This window comes from Euprymna scolopes, chromosome 26 (genome assembly GCF_053919585.1).
Source record: "Euprymna scolopes isolate OS-2025 chromosome 26, ASM5391958v1, whole genome shotgun sequence".
Classification (NCBI taxonomy): Eukaryota; Metazoa; Mollusca; class Cephalopoda; order Sepiida; family Sepiolidae; genus Euprymna; species Euprymna scolopes.
In genome coordinates this window covers 33,550,701-33,574,865 of record NC_136507.1, presented here as the reverse complement: position 1 = coordinate 33,574,865, position 24,165 = coordinate 33,550,701, and the positions used below count along the sequence as shown (strand labels likewise).

The 24,165-nt window shown below is 28.8% G+C and overlaps 1 protein-coding gene across 1 annotated transcript in view; it reads right to left on the bottom strand.

The window, feature by feature from the left end:
* Positions 1–428: 428 nt before the first annotated feature.
* LOC145247978 (innexin unc-9-like) overlaps positions 429–24,165 on the bottom strand; it is a 350,087-nt gene continuing 326,350 nt past the window's right edge. The window contains exon 4 of the mRNA XM_080109636.1: positions 429–3,197. Coding sequence (XP_079965762.1) covers positions 1,958–3,197 — 1,240 coding nt within the window. The 3' untranslated portion in view covers positions 429–1,957. The remainder of the gene's footprint in view (positions 3,198–24,165) is intronic.

Below are 24,165 nucleotides of genomic sequence, written 5' to 3'. Positions count from 1 at the left end.
ACAAAGCATTTATAAGATTGATGGCAGATGGAATCAAGTCAAAAGAGCAAAGGTCGTTATTATGTATAAAGATTTTTAGAAACATACATTTTTTAATTATTTTTTAAGACGGAATTTTAAATCAGCAAAATCTTTTGCACCGACTTAATATAAAAACAAAAACCACATCGTTACATCCACATCATTATTATTGTTGCTATAAGCGCTGTTTGAAAAGGCATTAAGCACGTTGTAGTCTGCTACCCTCATTCGGGTTGGTTGCGATATTAAGAAGTTGGTTTTCGTGCGTATATATATTTAAATGTATACTAGCACGTAGGATGAGAATACACTTCGCGATCGCATATATGTTGAAATGAAATAAAATGTAAAGATAAACCATTTTAAATTATCTATTATATATATATATATATATATATATGTATGTATATATATGTGTGTGTGTGTGTGTGTGTGTGTGTGTGTGTGTGTGTGTGTGTGTGTGTGTGTGTGTGTGTGTGTGTGTGTGTGTGTGTAATTAAATTCTAGATTTGTTGTTAATGTTGAAAGCTTCGGAAATGCTGTTATTTAAATATTTTAATTTTTGTTCGCTACCTTAAAAAGCTATAAGCTGTTTCTGTTATTCATCTATCTACCTCTCTCTCTCTCTCTCTCTCTCTCTCTCTCTTCTATATATATATATATATATATATATATATATATATATATATATATATATATACTTACTATAATAATTATTAAATACCTACAGACACTAGTGTTTCATCCTTGATTCGAACCCAGCGACATAAGTCATCTACACGGAGGTGCGGCAGATAGATGCTTAATCGAGCGCCTGCTATAAAATAATGATGAGGACTGCTAAGAGAAGATGGTAAATATCTGCATATCTCTTGCCTAAATCAATAAGCTACTCAGAAAACAGCAGTTATTCTTCCATTGTCAGAAACATATTTCGCGGAATATGTTTCTGACAATGGGAGAATAATTGCTAAAAGGCCAAAAGAATGCAAATGAGAGCTACCAGATGGCTTTTTAGAAAATATATGAAATAAGTTGATGCGGTTGTCTGGCGACATGCGCAGTTGGTGCTGAACGCTAGCACCGATATTAAATCCTATTTTTAATGCGATATATTTCTAATATCCGTTTCTTGCAAGAATAATATTTCAGTAATAAATGTATGTAATAGAAACAAAGCAATTGTTGTCGAGGGCAACCCAAAGACTCCCTTTTCCTTAGCAAATACACTGAGATGTAGGGGAGGACGCCACTCCTTTCCTAGGTTTACTCCACTTTTTCTTGATCTTCATTTTATAATGCTACCAGTAAACGGCATTGTTTTAGTTAGACCGACAATTGAACCTCAGTCTCACAGTCCATTAGCGAAGGCTCTAACCATAATGCTAAATTAGGACGGTTTGAACAAATTAGGTAATAACAAAGGAGTATTTGATTAAAAGGAGCTCCTTTCCAATCTTCATATAAATGATAGTATTTACTTTGTGTACTTTAATGTAAAAAAAAATGTGCGTAACAAAATAAGATAGTAAATTAATTTAACAGTTATATAAACCTTTACAACTATTAGTGCTTCTATCAAAATTTTACAAAAAAGAAATTTTTACTAATTTTTGTTTAAACAAATACCAACAAAAATATATTTTAGTGCTTTAAATTTGTTTTTTTTTATTTTAAACAGACCTTTGCATCTTTTATGCAATTCTTTTAAATTTTCTATTTATTAAAAAAAATATTTAAAAACAACATCCACGCGGTATCCCCAATACATTCATACATATTAATTAAAAAATATTAGTTTTTTTTTTGTTGTGTTTTTTTTTTGTTTTTGTTTTTGTTTTTTTTTTGTTTTTTGTTTTTTTAAGTCGGGGATGGGGATTATCAATTTTGTTTTCTTTTTTTTTCTTCTTTATTTGTTTATTTACTTAAAAGCAAATCAGACAAAACTGTCGTCTTTGCCGCTCCCGTCTTTGCCGTGTAAATTCGAACCAACATCAGCAGTCTCTTTAGGTTTCCCTTCGTTTTTCTCCCGGTAGGCTTTCCACAAATAACGCAGCAGGTCACCGGCCACAAGGTCGGTTGAATTTTTGGCGATCACCCGCAGGACCAAAAAGCCGTCGTCGCGCAGGTACTCCTTGGTGAACTTCTGACACAGCTTCTTGTCCTGTTTGGTCTGTATCGTGTCCCACCATCTAATGTACTTGGTGACGTAGTCGATGTGCGCTTGGGAGAATATGAAACGGTAGAACCAAGACAGGAGGTTGATGCAAGTGCAGGTGGCCACGAACACGAACCAGAACCACAGAAAAATGAAGATCTTCTCGTTAAACAGGTTAATAGGCAGGACGCACTGGACGGTATATCTCTGCAGATTCTGCAGTTGTCGGATCTGTAAATCGCATAGAGTGACCCGGGGAAATCGGGGACTCTCAGACCAGACTGTGTTGCTAGCCAGCGAAGTCAGCACTTCGATACCATATACACTGTAATCCGTTGCCATGAAGGCGTTGAGCAGAAAAAATTGACCGATGACGTTGGCGCCATACAGCATCTTGATGAAGACGTAGAGACCAGTAAGAAAGGTGCCCTGTCGGCGCGAACAGAGGAAGCAGCAGAAGCGCGAGGAACGCTGTCTCAACTTGACCAAGAAGTTAAGCTTATACTCTCGGTACGCATCCAACCACCTCGTCAGGAAATGGGCGATGTTTTTGATGGTTTCATCCCGGTCCTCCGGTGAGCCGAGTTGGGTATCTTCAGCCATCGAGACAATCTTATCGAGGTTCAAGCCAGACAGCTCGTGCGTTGACGTCCACAGAATGTTGGGAAATTTAAACATAAACGCCTGGAAGAGCAGAATGAGAGGCACCCACTGGTAGTAGGTGATTTGTTGGTTTTCTCTCTCTTTGATCTCAACTGGAATGGCGTCTCTCATCGGGATGTAGTAGGTGTTGGCGATCCAGCAATAGGATTTTGTGTAGTCGACGAAGGCGTCCGTAAACTCGGCAGGACACCAGCATTGGATGGCGTCCCCGACATACTGGCCTGTGCTGATGATGACGGCGAAGATGACCAATAGTACGACGGTATACAGATGGTTAAGCCTGTCCACCCAGTCATCATTGATGCTGCCCCGGACCCGGGAGTAACTTCCAAAGTTTTCGATCAGTGAACTGATCCTAGAATATAAAAAAATAATAAAGTTTATTAATAATAAATTAAATTAAAGATGAAAATTAATTAAAGAAAAGATTAAGAAAGAAAGAGATAGACAGAATGAGGTGAACGGAAGAATACAGGAATGAAAAATAAACTCATCTCGCTTAATTTTTAATTAAACAAATTGAACAACAAATTAAAAAAAGAAACAATTTTAAATTTAAAAAAAAACAGACTCAATTTTAAATTAAAACATCTGAATTGAAAATTAACAGAACTTTATCAGATATTGAATACACGACATGTTGATTTATGTAAATAAAACTTCTTATATAATCTTCTTCGTGTTTTTTTTTATTGCAAAAAAAGCTTGGAGTAGAAATATAATATTTTTTGTGATAGGTGTGCCGTAAAAATTTGCAAAAACTCAATAGGGTGTTGCCATGTTAAAAAGTTGGGAACCACTACGCTAGACTCTATACTGTATACTTTTTTTACACGGTAGTCACCACTTATCAAGGCCCGGAAGCCACTCAGGGATAAGGGTTATTGCAAGTACAGTACGTTAGCGTGGAGATTTGATGAAGTGTTTACTTAAGGGGGCGGTTCATTAGGAATTTGTTAACGTTGGACTTGAAGACATCCAAGTTGTAGTCAGGTGGGAAGCAGGCAGACGGAACAGAGTTCCACAGGCGTGCAGTTCTAAGAAAGAAGCTTTGTTCATGGAATCTAAGTTTTGATTTAGGCACAGATAAAGAGTGGGGGAAATTTTTCACAGTGGATTGGCGAGGGGGAACCAGAGATTGGAGTTCAGACGAGCACCGCCATGGAAAAAAACGATAAAACAAGGATAGGCTCACAACGTCTCTTCTGTGGGAGAGAGGTTGCAGGGTAGAGAAAAGGGCATCCCCCACTAAGCAACGAAGTCTATTTTGTACTCTGTCAAGGCAGGATAGGCTGTTTTTAGCAGCTCCTGCCCAGATATGGCAGCAGTATTCCATCCTTGGACGCACTTGGCTTTTATATAGATAGAGAATTGCATCAGTAGTGAGATATCTTCTGGAGCGGTAGAAGGATCCCACCATCTTTCCAGCGACCTTGGCAACAGACGATGTACGTGTTCCATTTCAGATCAGGAGTAAAGGACAAACCCAGAAGCTTGTCAAAACACGGGGCTTCTCCCAGACGAGAGCCATCCATTTCAATTGATGCCAGACGGGGATCAGAGCGTTGATGATGTAAAGATACTTATACTCGCTAATATTTAATACTTATACCATACTAGCAGGGAACCCTGACGTTGCCTGGGAATAAATAAGGATCAACGAATGCTTCACCCTCCCATATTTTGTCATTGAAATCGGTAAAATCGGACATTTTTCAATCCTTCCAAAAATGACTTAGTCCACAATGCATTGCAGTCTACATTGCACTGTAGAGAACCTATGGTTGATTTTATAAAAATTATTTTATATATAATGGCTTGAATTAAAGTTTACTATGTAAAATGAAGTTTAAAATGCAAAAATCAAGTATCATGCTTTAATTTTGCTCAAAACAGAAACATTCGGTTTGAACGCGCCTCTGTCGTATCAAACGTTATATATAATCAATAAAAATATAACAGTAGATGTATATATGTGTGTCTGTTTGTGTGTAAATATTTAACAGATAAAATCTTAAACTACCGATCACATAACACTGAGATTAACAGCAAATACACTAAAAATGGTTTATAACGAGAAAAATCTTTGTTTGGATGGATGATGAACGCATGGGCAAGTTAAGAGGCAAAATGTTCATTTTAACTTGCCGACATATTTGTATTAGTTTTCGCATGCGTAAATTAATTATAGCTAAAATTAACTTACCGTTATCTATCGGTTGGGTTAGCTCAAACAGTAACGAACACGGTTAAAGTGATAAGTGTTTTGGTTTCGATTATAGCTGATGTTACCAAAGTATTTTTTTTTTACTTTTAAAATCAGTAATATATACATACACACACACACACACACACACACACATATATATATATATATATATATATATATATATATATATATATATATATATATATACACACACATTCAGCCACTTTGATGAATCGTAGAAGGCGAAATACGTGTCGGTGGATAATTATATTTTAAAAATAATATATATATATATATATATATATACATATATATATATATGTATGTATATATGTATATATATATATTTATATATATATACATATACATATACATATATATATATATATATATATATATATATATATATATATATATATATATATATATATACACACACACAACATGATCGTGTTGATACGCCGGTTCTCGTCAGATCACCGAAGTTAAGCATGTGTACGGTGTGTTCTAATAACTTGGACAGATGTTAAACTTGAATTATGCCAATGTGTTAATTGTTCATTTTTTTTGTTTGTTTTTTGTTTTCGGGGGGGGGGTTGTTTTTTTTTTTTTGATTTTTTTGTTTTTTCATTCTTCCAGATTCAACAATTTCATTCTTTTGCAGGAAAATTAACAACCATTCTTTTGCGGAAAAATTAACAATCGAACGGCATATTAAAGTTGCTGAAGCGTATTACGAAAATGGGCGACCAAACACGAATGCATTTCGTGCGCTACTCGATTATTTCGGTCAACATAATCGACAAACTGAATGTTCACTTGCGAAAATTAATCGTAAATTTCAACAATCTTAGTCTGTAGCAGATGTGAAAACAGCATGAACGTGTTCGTTTCGGTTGTTAAGACGAATATATTGATGCAGTACGCGAATGTGTGGCCAAGAATACAGACATCTCCATTCGTCACCGTGCGCAGGAATTGAACCTATCCGCAGCAACGTTACATCGAATTTTGACAACAGATTTGGCCCTAGTGCATTACAAAAATTAAATTTGGCCCTAGTGCATTACAAAAATTAAATTTGACCCTACTGAATTACAAAAATTAAATTTGGCCCTACTGCATTACAAAAATTAAATTTGGCCCTACTGCATTACAAAAATTAAATTTGGCCCTAGTGCATTACAAAAATTAAATTTGGCCCTACTGCATTACAAAAATTAAATTTGGCCCTAGTGCATTACAAAAATTAAATTTGGCCCTACTGCATTACAAAAATTAAATTTGGCCCTACTGCATTACAAAAATTAAATTTGGCCCTAGTGCATTACAAAAATTAAATTTGGCCCTACTGCATTACAAAAATTAAATTTGGCCCTACTGCATTACAAAAATTAAATTTGGCCCTAGTGCATTACAAAAATTAAATTTGGCCCTACTGCATTACAAAAATTAAATTTGGCCCTACTGCATTACAAAAATTAATGCATTACAAAAATTAAATTGACACAAGAACTAAAGCATAATAACTATGCAAAGCGTCGTACATTCGTTAATTGAGTGCAAGGTCAAAGACAATCCGATGATGGTTTTTCGCAAAAAACGCATGTTTGGTGACGAAGCTCATTTTCGTATGGGCGGATTCGTTAACAAGCCAAATTGTCACATTTGTGCTAATGTAACCTTAGCCGGTGTAACGTAAAATATTTCCTTGTAAAATTTCTTTTTCATCTATGAGAGAGAAAAAACACTACTTTTAGGATCGATAAGTCCAAATATCAGCTGACGTGATATTGTAAACAAACACAGATGGAATTTGATGAACGACATTATCATGTTTTTTTTGTTTTTGTTTTTTTTTTTTACGAATTAGTCCACCGGACAAATTATTCCTCGTAATATATTCAATAGAGGATTGATTTCCATAATAATTCATACGCAATCTGCATGAATTAAAATATCATGCTTAAGCGTATTATACGATCAGGCAACGCCGGGCATCCAGCTAGTATATATATATATATATATATATATATATATATATATATATATATATATATACATATATATATATATATATATATATATATATATATATATATATATGTGTGTGTGTGTGTATATATATCTGTGTGTGTGTGTGTGTGTGTGTGTGTGTGTGTGTGACCTTATCTGGCTATATAATGAATGGCCATCATTTTTTATTTTATTTTATTTATTTATTATTTTATTTATTTATTATTTTATTTATTTATTAGCGAATTAGTCTGGCAGTGTTCTTTTTTTTTGTACAGTAATTCGTCCGATAAGTATCGAAAATCGAAAAAAAAAATCCCATCTTACAAATAGTCTTTCTTCTCTTATAGATAAAAATAATTTTTACAGGTGAATATTTTACATTACACCGGTGTATCCTTGGCCGGTGTAACATAAAATATTTCCCTGTAAAAATGATTTTTTATCTATAACAGAAAAAAGGCTATTTTGTGATCCACAAGGCCAAATATCAGCTGACGTGATGCTGTAAATAAACACCGACGGAATTTGATGAACGACATTATCATTTTTATCTTTATTTATTTATTTTTATTTATTTATTTTTTTTGCGAATTAGTCCACCGGGCAAATTATTCCTCGTAATATATAATATTCAGTAGAGGATTTATTCTATAATAATACATTAATTAAAATATCATGTTTAAGCGTATTGTACGACCGGGCAATGCCGGGCATCCAGCTAGTATATATATATATATATATATATATATATATATATATTAAGTAATGTGATTTATAATTTAAAAGTTTTAAAAATTTTTAAATTTAACAATCAAAATTTAATTAAATTAAAAATCAGTTTCATAAGAAGGAACAACAACAAATTAAAAAATTTTAAAACTTTTAAATTATAAATCACATTACTTAATATTGAATTAGCTCTAGGACATTTAACTATCGAGCTTATTATATATCTAAATTACAACGAGCATTTCCTGTATTTTAATTAAACTAGTAATTTCACTATTACATTAAAATACACTTAGCTCTTTAGACTATTATTCTAATCTCCTTTAAATTATATATATATATATATATATATAACTACTTTATTTACTCACATAAATTTAATATACGAAAGTATAGATTTATGCGTAAACTTTAAGTATTTACTTCAAAAGTGCTCAATACGTAGGTAGAGCTAGTTAGTAATTCATAAAATATATAGATACTAGAAAGCTGATTCGCTAACTAGAAATCCTCAACATATATAAAAACAAGAAATAACCACAAAATTCGCGCATAAGCCTAACGAATCCTACAGTGGATGAAACGCAGAATATTCAGTGTAGCTTAGTCGCCATATATATTTTATGAATTACTATATATATGTGTGTGTGTGTGTGTGTGTGTGTGTGTGTGTGTGTGTGTGTGTGTGTGTGTGTGTATGTGTGTGTGTGTGTGTTTTGTGTAGGTGACCTTATCTGGCTGTGTAATGAACGTCATCATTTTTTATTTTATTTTATTTATTTATTATTTTATTTATTTATTAGCGAATTAGTCCACCGGACAAATTATTCCTCGTAATCTATAATATTCAATAGAGGATTGATTCTATAATACATACATACGCAATCTGCATAAAATAAAATATCATGTTTAAGCGTATTGTACGACCAGGCAACGTCCAGCTAATTAAACACAAGGTAAGAATGACAACAAGCAAATGACAATAGACAACGAACAAACAAACAAAAATGAATATTAAAAAGCTGTAAAACGGAAACAAAAATAATAGTTTTAAAAAATTTAAAAATTTGGAAAAAAGTAAAACAAGGTAAGAAAAAATATTTGAAAATACAATTTTAAACGAAAAAAAAACTTAAATAACAAAATAGTTTTTTTTTTTAAACTATGCATTAAAGGATAAATAAAAATGCAAAACAAACAAGACAACAAAATAAAAAAAAGAAACTAACAAAAGCAAACCAAAAAAAATATCGTTAAACAAGATGCGTGCAATTTCGAAATTTAGTGAAGTTTTTTTGTTTTAAATATTTTTACATGGCTTGTGACACAGGTTTAGGTCACGTGACATATTTACGTCATCATTTCTGTTTAATTTATTATTCATTTCACTGTTTCCGAGTTTTCTTGTTATTCCTTCCAACATTTACACAATAACAATAAACGGGGCAACCCCATATACCAAGAGGCTCTCACTACCAGATCTCCCTCCCCTCCTCTCGGGGGGGGGGGCTGCCCCCCCCCCTTTCCCTCTCCCTTCTCCACATTTAAAAAAAAACGGCCTCATGTCTAATTTGCTCTCGTGGGGAAGCAAATAAATACTATAAACTAAACATTTTTAAGAGTCCTGTTTTTATTTTTTGGTTTTTTTTCATATTCATTGTTTTCCCCATATTTTATTAACTGTTCGTCCATCGTTGCCGATGAAGACAACTCCTCAATATCAATGAAAAGGTACTGATGTTATTGAAGGGTCCCAAAGATTTGCGTTGTGAAGTTTAGGTCACGTGAGATTTTTACGTCATTATATATTAAAATGAAGTCGCACCCCTATTTGTTTATAATTTGATTAATATGTACAAAAGGTAAATTGTTTTACAAATTAATTTTCACACTAAAAACAGACGCTTACACACGTTCATTCCAGCATGATTTCTATGCATGTACTTTGTAATTCAAAGGAAATCTACATTCAATACGTAACCTCATTTGCATATTACATTAAATTTGTATTTTATTTAATTTCAATTTTATTTATTTTCAATTTGAATCATCGGAAATCGTTTGCTTTTAAAAACAGAATTAAGTGTATTTATTTAAGATATATATATATATATATATATATATATATATATATATATGTATAGCTAAAAAACTAATGAACTAAAAAAATAACGGAATAAACAAAACTATAAACTAAGCAATAACAGAATGAAAAACCATGAACTGAGAACGGAATAAAAAAAATCTATACTCTAAAAACATAACGGAATAAAAAACTATAAACTAAAAAAATAACGGAATAAAAACTGTAAACTCGAAAAATAACGGAATAAAAAAACTATGAAATAGAGAATAACGGAATAAAATTATAAACTAAAAAAATAACGGAATAAAAAAACTATAAACAAAAAAAATAACGGAATAAAAAACTATGAAATAGAGAATAACGGAATAAAATTATAAACTAAAAAAATAACGGAATAAAAAAAATATAAACAAAAAAAATAACGGAATAAAAAAAAATATAAATTTAAAAAATAACGGAATAAAAAACTATAAGCTAAAAAAAAATAACGGAATAAAAAAAAATATAAATTAAAAAAATAACGGAAAAAAACAATAAACTAGAAAAATAACGGAATAAAATTTTTAACTTAAAAGATAACAGAATAAAAACTATAAACTAAAAAATAACGGAATAAAAACTATAAACTAAAAAATAACGGAATAAAAAAAACTAAACTAAAAAATAACGGAATAAAAAAAACAATAAACTAAAAAATAACGGAATAAAAAAAACTATAAACTAAAAAATAACGGAATAAAAAAAAACAATAAACTAAAAATAACGGAATAAAAAAAACAATAAACTAAAAAATAACGGAATAAAAAAAACAATAAACTAAAAAATAACGGAATAAAAAAAACTATAAACTAGAAAATAACGGAATAAAAACTGTAAACTAAACAATAACGAAATAAAAAAAACTATAAACTAAAAAATAACGGAATAAAAAACTATAAATAAACTAAAAAATAACGGAATAAAAACTATAAATTATAAAATAACGGAATAAAAACTATAAATTATAAAATAACGGAATAAAAACTATAAACTAAAAAATAACAGATAAAAACTTTAAACTAAAAAATAATGAAATAAAAAAGCTATAAATAAAAAAAATAACGTAATAAAAAACTATAAACTAAAAAAAATAACGGAATAAAAACTATAAACTAAAAAATAACGGAATAAAAAACTTTGAACTAAAAAATACCGGAATAAAAAAAACTATAAACTAAAAAATAACGGCATAAAACTAGAGAAATAACGGAATAAAACTATAAACTAAAAAAATAACGGAATAAAAACTATAAACTAAAAAATAATGGAATTAAAAACAATAGACTCAAAAAATAATGGAATTTAAACCTATAAACTAAAAAAATAACGAAATAAAAACTATAAACTAAAATGTAACAGAATAAAAAAAGTTATAAACTAAAAATAACGGAATAAAAAGAAAAAGGAAGAAAAAAAAACTGTAAACTAAAAAATAACGGAATAAAAAGCCGTAAACTAAAAAAATACCGAAATGAAAAACTATAAACTCAAAAAACAACGGAATAAAAATCTATAAACTTAAAAATTACGGAATAAAAAACTATAAACTAAAAATAACGGAATAAAAAACCGTAAACTTAAAAGCTAAAGGAAGAAAAAAAACTGTAAACTAAAAAATAACGGAATGAAAAACTATAAACTAAAAAATAACGCAATGAAAAACTATAAACTCAAAAAATAACAGAATAAAAATCTATAAACTTAAAAAATTACGGAATAAAAGACTATCAACAAAAAATAACGGAATAAAAAACTATAAACAAAAAATAACGGATAAAAAACTATGAACTAAATAAATAACGGAATAAAATCTATAAACTATAAAAATAACGGAATTAAAAACTATAAACTTTAAAAATAACGGAATTTTTAAATATAAACTAAAAAAATAACGAAATAATAAAACTGTAAACTAAGAAAATAACGGAATAAAAAACTATAAACTAAAAAAGTAACGAAATAAAAAAACTATAAACTAAAAAAATAACGGAATTAAAAACTATAAACTAAAAAGTAACAGAATAAAAAACTATAAACTAAAAATAACGGAATAAAAAAACTATAAACTATAAAAATAATGGAATAAAAAACCGTAAACTTTAAAGTTAAAGGAATAAAAAAGACTGTAAACTAAACAATAACGGAATAAAAAACTATAAATTAAAAAAATAACGGAAGAAAAAACTATAAACTCAAAGAATAATGGAATAAAAAACTATAAACTAAAAATTAACGGAATAAAAAACTATAAACTTTACAATTACGGAATAAAAAACTGTAAACTTAAAAGTTAAAGGAAAAAAAACTATAAACTAAAAATTAACGGAATAAAAAACTATAAACTTTACAATTACGGAATAAAAAACTGTAAACTTAAAAGTTAAAGGAAAAAAAACTATAAACTAAAAATTAACGGAATAAAAAACTATAAACTTTACAATTACGGAATAAAAAACTGTAAACTTAAAAGTTAAAGGAAAAAAACCTATAAACTAAAAATTAACGGAATAAAAAACTATAAACTTTACAATTACGGAATAAAAAACTGTAAACTTAAAAGTTAAAGGAAAAAAAACTATAAACTAAAAAAATAATGGAATAAAAAACTATAAACTAAAAAATAAACAAACAAAAAAAATATAGACTAAGAAAATAGTCGAATAAAAAAGTGATTAAGAACAACTTGCCAAGAAAAAATCTGTAAATTATGAAATTACAGAAAGAAATGTTAAACGAAGTAATTACGGCATAATCACCTCTTTGTAATTGCAACTAAACTAGGAAATTCGAGAATATGACAATTAGAATTAGAAAATTAGCTAATAACCAAACTAGTATAATCGCTGACAAATATGCAGGTCTATATGTATGTATATACAAATTAATAGCGTTCGTTTTTTTTTTGTTGTTTTTGTTTTGTTTGTTTTATTTAACTTCGGTCGAAGTTCTCAGAAACTAAGGGGCCCCCTACTTGGCGCTATCACTTGAACTCTATATGAGATGCATAGATATTCGAATGTTCCATTAAACCTCTTTATCATTCAAACACTGAGTTCGTAAAGAAATTTAGAACATAATGTTTTTATCCCCAATTTACCATTTTCATATGTTGTTGTATATCTTTCGTTTCTCTTGCTCTTACTGGATTCGAGGACAAGAATTTATCTAGTCTGGTGGAGTATCCAGCTTCGTGCAGTTACTTTAGGTAACATCAGTTGAAGAAGGTGCACTATTCCTCGTAAAAATTAATGTAAGTTAGTCATATTAAGGAGATCTTATTTGCCTATCGAATATTATGTGATTCTGAATATTTGGTCAGGGCTTACTTCCAGAAAAAAGTATCCTCGTAGCAGGTTGTTCTCGTAACCCCTGTACTGAGAGACCTTAGGCACTCGGTGGGTGTTTCTTCGTGTACAAAGATCCTATAGCCTACATCATGACCCAACCTGGCATTATGATGCCTCCCATATGGGTATGGTGCCCACCATTTTACAAGGTAAAGGTCAAAGGTCAAAGGTCAAGGTCATAGCGCATGCTTATATACTCCCCTACAGTTCATAGCACTGGATCGATCATCACAAATTCGGATAGGTTTTGTGCGTATGTGTGTGTGATATATATATATATATATATATATATATATATATATATATATATATATATATCACACACACATACGCACAAAATGTGTGTGTGTGTGTGTTGTATTATTATTATTATTATGTGGGGGTAAACAGCTACATATAGTCGCTACCAATAGCCTAGATTTTTTCTTTTTGGCGTCGAGAGGTTCTGAGTCGCCTGAGAAAGTGTCTTTGACTGAAACAGATGGATATTTGTAGCGACCAATGTAACTGTTTACCCTAAAATAATAATAAAAACAAATATTTTGTTCTTTTTATTGAACACTATCTAACAACCTCCTTATCCTCATTACTCCAGACTTCTGGACACCTCAAACTCACACACACACACACACACACACACACACACACACACACACACACACATATATATATATATATATATATATATATATATATATATATATATATATATTAAAATTTTCGTTTATTAAAAAAATAATTTGGAGAACACTTACAGTGAGTATGTTTTGCATTTGAGCTGCACCATTGGGTAGTAAAATATTTTCAAATGTAAACAATAAATAAAATCAGATCCAAGTGTCGTCTAAATATGCGCAATAACGAGATTTACATGCTTAAAATCCAGAAAGAAATCCCGTTGTTTTTCCCCCTAGGATTGAGGTATAGCCGTTTTAGATGTCATGCTAATAAACAACAATAAAAATACGTGAAGGGTCGAAAGTATCCTTTTGTCCAAAAATGTCAATGATTCGTATCCACGTCGTATTTAGAATATTCAGTGTTTAGTTTGATCTTTTATTTTGAGATAATCAAAGTCACTTGAAAATTTAAGGAGCGTTTGGAAAAATACAGAACGGACATCACAAGCTACAGAAACATTATTCACAATTCGTAATCTTATCTTCAAAATAAAAATATGAATGATTTTTCAATTTTTACCGTATTTATCTTGTATTTATATATTATTAACCTATCCTTATATATATATATATAGAGAGAGAGAGAGAGAGAGAGAGAAAGAGAAAGAGAGAGAGTGAACGTGTCTGTCTGTCTGTCTGTCTGTGTACATTTTCCTTCGCAATACTCTGTTAATTTTCAGTCTACAGACTCGAAATTTGATATACAGGGTACTGAGATTTGGGAAAATCTTTGTAATCCGTTTTCGGACAGAAATTTCGATGTTAAGGGGTCAAAGTTCAACGATTTGACCTTTGAGAACTCTACCAAACTCCATCGACAATTTTTGGTCTAAACACTTGAAATTTTAGATATAGGTTCCTCGGACATAGATCTAACTTAATAACTTAATTTGAGCCCAAAACAATAAATGTTAAGGGGTCATAATAGGGGTCAAAGTTTAAAAAATTGATTTTTTTTTTTTTTTGCTCAGCATGCACCTCCAAACATCCGGGCAACGCTGGGCTGAAATGTTAGTATATATATCTATAAAACTGAACGTGTCTGTGTGTCTGTGTGTGTACACTTCCCTACGCAATAACTCCGTCAATTTTAAGTCTACAGACTCGAAATTTGATATACAGGGAACTGAGATTTGGAAAAATCTATGTTATCGGTTTTCACCAGAAATTTCGATGTTAAGGGGTCAAAGTTCAACGATTTGACCTTTGAGAACTCTACCAAACTTCTCCGACAATTTTGGGTCTACACACTTAAAATTTTAGATATAGGTTCCTTGGACATGGGTCTAACTTAACTTAATTTGAGCCCAAAACAATAAATTTTAAGGAGTCATAATAGGGGTCAGATTTTAAAAAAATTAACTCCTTTCATTTTTTTTTTTTTTTTGCTCAGCATACACCTCCAAACACCCGGGCAACGCCGGGCTGAAATACTAGTATATATATATATATATATATATATATATATATATATATATATATATATATATATATATATAGGGTGGGCCAAAATAAGGGTCCTATTTTTTAAGTTATTCAAATTTAAAGATAGGGCCCTTATTTTGGCCCACCCTGTATATATATATATATATATATATATATATATATATATATATATATATATATATATATATATATATATATATATACTAGGTGGAAGCCTAGCGTTTCCCGGTCATACAATACGTTAAAACATGATATTTTCATACATCCGACAAACCCAACAAGCAGCAAAATCCCACCCCTACACAGTAAAAAACCTCAGATGCCAGAAAGCCTTCTACTCTAATAGTTTCTTTCCTGGGACTGTTAGACTTTGGGATGTTCTTTTTGGGTTCCTGCTTCCCTGACTGTACTGACATGCAGAAGTTTTGTTTATTTATTTATTTATTTATTTATTTATTTATTTTGCGAATCATTCCACCGGGCAAATTATTCCTCCTAATATATAATATCTAACAGGGCGCCCGGCATTGCCCGGTCGTAAAATACGCTTAAATTGGAGCATTTTGATTAGTACAGATTTCGTATTTATTATTATATTATATTGGACCAATATATAATAATGATTTAAAAAGTTTGTTTTTTTTAACAAATGACTCGTGCGCACCACCGAGAATCGAACCCAAAACGTTCAGCTTACGATTTGTTTATTCTTCTACCGTTAATGACTGAGCGATGATAACATGTTTGCTGCAAGGCTAAAAGTTAAAACATGAGTCAATAGCTACTACGTTATGCATGCATATTTATAATGCCGGCGTTCGACTTTAACCTGGGAAATTCATTTTTTTTTTAATTTTCACACTTTTGTACGGATGTCCCCGGGTTAAAACCCAAATATAAAGCTCAAATACCGTATATATGAAGTTTCATGTCTGTAGACCAAAAACTCTCGGAGAAGTTTGGTAGACAAAATTTTATGAACAAAAAAAAAAAAAAAAGAAAACAGAAAAAAAGGTCCTTGGCCTTCGGGCCGGGATTAAAATGTAGTATCTGTCCTGATGCTACACTTCGGTTAATTTGTCCTTGGTCAATGGAGGGGAACCTCTCTATACTGAGACAATCATTATTTTTGGATACTACCAGTGTGCCTCTTTTTGCCCTTCTTTTTAGGGAACTAGTTTGTCCCCACATTAAAAACGACCTCGTGTCACATTTTGCTTTTGTGAAGAAGTAAATAAACACCAATAGAAAAAGGTTTTTAACATAAATATCAATACAAAAAAAAATTATAGAAGATGAATAGAGAATTTATTCTATAACGATACACACGCAATCTGCACGAATTAAAATATCATGTGTAATCATATTATACGACCGGGCAACGCCGGGCACCCAGCTAGTTCAAGATAATCTATTCCATTTGATGTAACGAGTTTAATAAGATTATAGTGACTCAGTAATGTCGAAGTTTTGTTATCAACCGAGTTGAGTGGATGCAATGGAAAGCGTGTCTTGATAAGTAATAGCAATATTTATCACTTATTGTAACGTGACACAGCTAAATGGCGGGATTCAATTTTTCAATACCTACAATTTTAACTTCTATTATTTGACACCAATTATTTTACACTTATTATTAAAACTCCTATTATTTTAACTCTTATTATCTCATTTTTTTTTACTGTTATTTTCACCCAAGCAACGCTCGGTACAACTTTGACGGAAGGAGCTACTATTGGGAATATTTATTTGCTTCCCCACTGAGCAAATTAGGCAGGAGGCCGTTTTTAATGTGGAGATAGGGGGAAGGAGGAGGGAAAGAGGGGATCCAGCTCCCCAGAGGAGGGAAGTGGGGGCTGGATTAGAAACTGTTGGTATGAAGGGTTGCCCCTTCAGTGACCAAGGTCAGATATGTGGGGTTACCCCCACATATGGTCTTTGCTAGTCATAGCTGGTCTTTGCTAGTCTTAGCTTGCAGTATCTGTCGGAACAGATACTACACTTTGATCTTTGAACCCCCGTGCCGCCGAAGCGGTTGATTGGGACCAACTGCTGACGAACCATGCAGGGGGTTGAGCAGCAAGGTTCCTGTTCACATTACACTTGAACTTCTGCATGTCAGTACAGTCAGGAAAGCAGGGACCCGGGAGGGAATTCCAAACTCCTGTTAATTTAACTTGTACGGCACAATCACGTTGACACATCGGTTCTCGCCAGATTATCGAAGTTAAACAACGTTGAGCCTGGCCAGTACCAGATGGGTGACCATTTGGGAAGGCTAGGCGCTCTATGTATCTTCCGGGGAGGTTGGGCGTGGGGCCAGAACCCTCACTCTGTAAAAAGAACTCCTCGCTACAAAAAAATCTACACAAAGTTGTAAATGGCCTATGCCCCTCCAGGGATTCAAGGGCTATGGATTAATTTAACTCCTATTATTTTAACTACTTTTATTTTACCCCTTATTAATTTAACTCCTATTAATTTAACTCTTATTAATTTAACTCCTGTTATTTTAACTCCTTTTATTTTACCCCTTATTAACTAAACTCCTGTTATTTTAACTCCTTTTATTTTACCCCTTATTAATTTAACTCCTATTAATTTAACTCTTATTAATTTAACTCCTGTTATTTTAACTCATTTTATTTTACCCCTTATTAATTTGACTCTTATTAATTTAACTCCTGTTATTTTAACTCATTTTATTTTACCCCTTATTAATTTAACTCCTATTAATTTAACTCCTGTTATTTTAACTCCTTTTATTTTACCCCTTATTAATTTAACTCCTATTATTTTAACTCCTGTTATTTTAACTCTTTTTATTTTACCCCTTATTAACTTAACTCCTGTTATTTTAACTCCTTTTATTTTACCCCTTATTAATTTAACTCCTATTAATTTAACTCTTATTAATTTAACTCCTGTTATTTTAACTCATTTTATTTTACCCCTTATTAATTTGACTCTTATTAATTTAACTCCTGTTATTTTAACTCATTTTATTTTACCCCTTATTAATTTAACTCCTATTAATTTAACTCCTGTTATTTTAACTCCTTTTATTTTACCCCTTATTAATTTAACTCCTATTATTTTAACTCCTGTTATTTTAACTCTTTTTATTTTACCCCTTATTAACTTAACTCCTGTTATTTTAACTCCTTATATTTTACCCCTTATTAATTTAACTCCTATTAATTTAACTCTTATTAATTTAACTCCTGTTATTTTAACTCATTTTATTTTACCCCTTATTAATTTGACTCTTATTAATTTAACTCCTGTTATTTTAACTCATTTTATTTTACCCCTTATTAATTTAACTCCTATTAATTTAACTCCTGTTATTTTAACTCCTTTTATTTTACCCCTTATTAATTTAACTCCTATTATTTTAACTCCTGTTATTTATACTCTTTTTATTTTACCCCTTATTAACTTAACTCCTGTTATTTTAACTTCTTTTATTTTACCCCTTATTAATTTAACTCCTATTAATTTAACTCTTATTAATTTAACTCCTGTTATTTTAACTCATTTTATTTTACCCCTTATTAATTTGACTCTTATTAATTTAACTCCTGTTATTTTAACTCATTTTATTTTACCCCTTATTAATTTAACTCCTATTAATTTAACTCCTGATATTTTAACTCCTTTTATTTTACCCCTTATTAATTTAACTCCTATTATTTTAACTCCTGTTATTTTAACTCTTTTTATTTTACCCCTTATTAACTTAACTCCTGTTATTTTAACTCATTTTATTTTACCCCTTATTAATTTAACTCCTATTAATTTAACTCCTGTTATTTTAACTCCTTTTATTTTACCCCTTATTAATTTAACTCCTATTATTTTAACTCCTGTTATTTTAACTCTTTTTATTTTACCCCTTATTAACTGTACTCCTGTTATTTTAACTCCTTTTATTTTACCCCTTATTAATTTAACTCCTATTAATTTAACTCTTATTAATTTAACTCCTGTTATTTTAACTCATTTTATTTTACCCCTTATTAATTTGACTCTTATTAATTTAACTCCTGTTATTTTAACTCATTTTATTTTACCCCTTATTAATTTAACTCCTATTAATTTAACTCCTGTTATTTTAACTCCTTTTATTTTACCCCTTATTAATTTAACTCCTATTATTTTAACTCCTGTTATTTTAACTCCTTTTATTTTACCCCATATTAACTTAACTCCTGTTATTTTAACTCCTTTTATTTTACCCCTTATTAATTTAACTCCTATTAATTAAACTCCTGTTATTTTAACTCCTTTTATTTCACCCCTTATTAATTTAACTCTTATTAATTTAACTCCTGTTATTTTAACTTCTTTTATTTTACCCCTTATTAATTTAACTCTTATTAACTTAACTCCTGTTATTTTAACTCCTTTTATTTTACCCCTTATTAATTTAACTCCTATTAATTTAACTCCTGTTATTTTAACTCCTTTTATTTCACCCCTTATTAATTTAACTCCTATTAATTTAACTCCTGTTATTTTAACTCCTTTTATTTCACCCCTTATTAATTTAACTCCTATTAATTTAACTCCTGTTATTTTAACTCCTTTTATTTCACCCCTTATTAATTTAACTCTTATTAATTTAACTCCTGTTATTTTAACTCTTTTTATTTTACCCCTTATTAATTTAACTCTTATTAATTTAACTCCTGTTATTTTAACTCCTTTTATTTCACCCCTTATTAATTTAACTCCTATTAATTTAACTCCTGTTATTTTAACTCCTTTTATTTTACCCCTTATTAATTTAACTCTTATTAATTTAACTCCTGTTATTTTAACTCTTTTTATTTTACCCCTTATTAATTTAACTCTTATTAATTTAATTCCTGTTATTTTAACTACTTTTATTTTACCCCTTATTAATTTAACTCTTATTAATTTAACTCCTGTTATTTTAACTCTTTTTATTTTACCCCTTATTAATTTAACTCTTATTAATTTAATTCCTGTTATTTTAACTCCTTTTATTTCACCCCTTATTAATTTAACTCTTATTAATTTAACTCCTGTTATTTTAACTCATTTTATTTTACCCCTTATTAATTTGACTCTTATTAATTTAACTCCTGTTATTTTAACTCATTTTATTTTACCCCTTATTAATTTAACTCCTATTAATTTAACTCCTGTTATTTTAACTCCTTTTATTTTACCCCTTATTAATTTAACTCTTATTAATTTAACTCCTGTTATTTTAACTCCTTTTATTTCACCCCTTATTAATTTAACTCTTATTAATTTAACTCCTGTTATTTTAACTCTTTTTATTTTACCCCTTATTAATTTAACTCTTATTAATTTAACTCCTGTTATTTTAACTCTTTTTATTTTACCCCTTATTAATTTAACTCTTATTAATTTAATTCCTGTTATTTTAACTCCTTTTATTTTACCCCTTATTAATTTAACTCCTATTATTTTAACTCCTGTTATTTATACTCTTTTTATTTTACCCCTTATTAACTTAACTCCTGTTATTTTAACTCCTTTTATTTTACCCCTTATTAATTAAACTCCTATTAATTTAACTCTTATTAATTTAACTCCTGTTATTTTAACTCTTTTTATTTTACCCCTTATTAATTTAACTCTTATTAATTTAACTCCTGTTATTTTAACTCTTTTTATTTTACCCCTTATTAATTTAACTCTTATTAATTTAACTCCTGTTATTTTAACTCCTTTTATTTTACCCCTTATTAATTTAACTCCTATTAATTTAACTCCTGTTATTTTAACTACTTTTATTTTACCCCTTATTAATTTAAATCTTATTAATTTAATTCCTGTTATTTTAACTACTTTTATTTTACCCCTTATTAATTTAACTCTTATTAATTTAACTCCTGTTATTTTAACTCTTTTTATTTTACCCCTTATTAATTTAACTCTTATTAATTTAATTCCTGTTATTTTAACTCCTTTTATTTCACCCCTTATTAATTTAACTCTTATTAATTTAACTCCTGTTATTTTAACTCTTTTTATTTTACCCCTTATTAATTTAACTCTTATTAATTTAATTCCTGTTATTTTAACTCCTTTTATTTTACCTCTTATTAATTAAACTCTTATTAATTTAATTCCTGTTATTTTAACTTCTTTTATTTTACCTCTTATTAATTTAACTCTTATTAATTTAATTCCTGTTATTTTAACTCCTTTTATTTCACCCCTTATTAATTTAACTCTTATTAATTTAACTCCTGTTATTTTAACTTCTTTTATTTTACCCCTTATTAATTTAACTCTTATTAACTTAACTCCTGTTATTTTAACTCCTTTTATTTTACCCCTTATTAATTTAACTCCTATTAATTTAACTCCTGTTATTTTAACTCCTTTTATTTCACCCCTTATTAATTTAACTCCTATTAATTTAACTCCTGTTATTTTAACTCCTTTTATTTCACCCCTTATTAATTTAACTCCTATTAATTTAACTCCTGTTATTTTAACTCCTTTTATTTCACCCCTTATTAATTTAACTCTTATTAATTTAACTCCTGTTATTTTAACTCTTTTTATTTTACCCCTTATTAATTTAACTCTTATTAATTTAACTCCTGTTATTTTAACTCCTTTTATTTCACCCCTTATTAATTTAACTCCTATTAATTTAACTCCTGTTATTTTAACTCCTTTTATTTTACCCCTTATTAATTTAACTCTTATTAATTTAACTCCTGTTATTTTAACTCTTTTTATTTTACCCCTTATTAATTTAACTCTTATTAATTTAATTCCTGTTATTTTAACTACTTTTATTTTACCCCTTATTAATTTAACTCTTATTAATTTAACTCCTGTTATTTTAACTCTTTTTTTTTTACCCCTTATTAATTTAACTCTTATTAATTTAATTCCTGTTATTTTAACTCCTTTTATTTCACCCCTTATAAATTTTACTCTTATTAATTTAACTCCTGTTATTTTAACTCATTTTATTTTACCCCTTATTAATTTGACTCTTATTAATTTAACTCCTGTTATTTTAACTCATTTTATTTTACCCCTTATTAATTTAACTCCTATTAATTTAACTCCTGTTATTTTAACTCCTTTTATTTTACCCCTTATTAATTTAACTCTTATTAATTTAACTCCTGTTATTTTAACTCCTTTTATTTCACCCCTTATTAATATAACTCTTATTAATTTAACTCCTGTTATTTTAACTCTTTCTATTTTACCCCTTATTAATTTAACTCTTATTAATTTAACTCCTGTTATTTTAACTCTTTTTATTTTACCCCTTATTAATTTAACTCTTATTAATTTAATTCCTGTTATTTTAACTCCTTTTATTTTACCCCTTATTAATTTAACTCCTATTATTTTAACTCCTGTTATTTATACTCTTTTTATTTTACCCCTTATTAACTTAACTCCTGTTATTTTAACTCCTTTTATTTTACCCCTTATTAATTAAACTCCTATTAATTTAACTCTTATTAATTTAACTCCTGTTATTTTAACTCTTTTTATTTTACCCCTTATTAATTTAACTCTTATTAATTTAACTCCTGTTATTTTAACTCATTTTATTTTACCCCTTATTAATTTAACTCTTATTAATTTAACTCCTGTTATTTTAACTCCTTTTATTTTACCCCTTATTAATTTAACTCCTATTAATTTAACTCCTGTTATTTTAACTACTTTTATTTTACCCCTTATTAATTTAACTCTTATTAATTTAATTCCTGTTATTTTAACTACTTTTATTTTACCCTTTATTAATTTAACTCTTATTAATTTAACTCCTGTTATTTTAACTCTTTTTATTTTACCCCTTATTAATTTAACTCTTATTAATTTAATTCCTGTTATTTTAACTCCTTTTATTTCACCCCTTATTAATTTAACTCTTATTAATTTAACTCCTGTTATTTTAACTCTTTTTATTTTACCCCTTATTAATTTAACTCTTATTAATTTAATTCCTGTTATTTTAACTCCTTTTATTTTACCTCTTATTAATTTAACTCTTATTAATTTAATACTTGTTATTTTAACTCCTTTTATTTTACCTCTTATTAATTTAACTCTTATTAATTTAATTCCTGTTATTTTAACTCCTTTTATTTCACCCCTTATTAATTTAACTCTTATTAATGTAACTCCTGTTATTTTAACTCTTTTTATTTTACCCCTTATTAATTTAACTCTTATTAATTTAATTCCTGTTATTTTAACTACTTTTATTTTACCCCTTATTAATTTAACTCTTATTAATTTAACTCCTGTTATTTTAACTCTTTTTATTTTACCCCTTATTAATTTAACTCTTATTAATTTAACTCCTGTTATTTTAACTCCTTTTATTTTACCCCTTATTAATTTAACTCCTATTAATTTAACTCCTGTTATTTTAACTACTTTTATTTTACCCCTTATTAATTTAACTCTTATTAATTTAACTCTTATTATTTTAACTCCTTTTATTTTACCCCTTATTAATTTAACTCCTATTAATTTAACTCCTATTATTTTACCCCTTATTAATTTAACTCTTATTAATTTAACTCTTATTATTTAAACTCCTTTTATTTTACCCCTTATTGATTTCACTCCTAATGTTTTACCCCTTATTAATTTAACTCTTATTAATTTAACTCTTATTAATTTAACTCCTGTTATTTTAACTCCTTTTATTTTACCATTATTAACTTAACTCCTGTTATTTTAACTCCTTTTATTTTACCATTATTAACTTA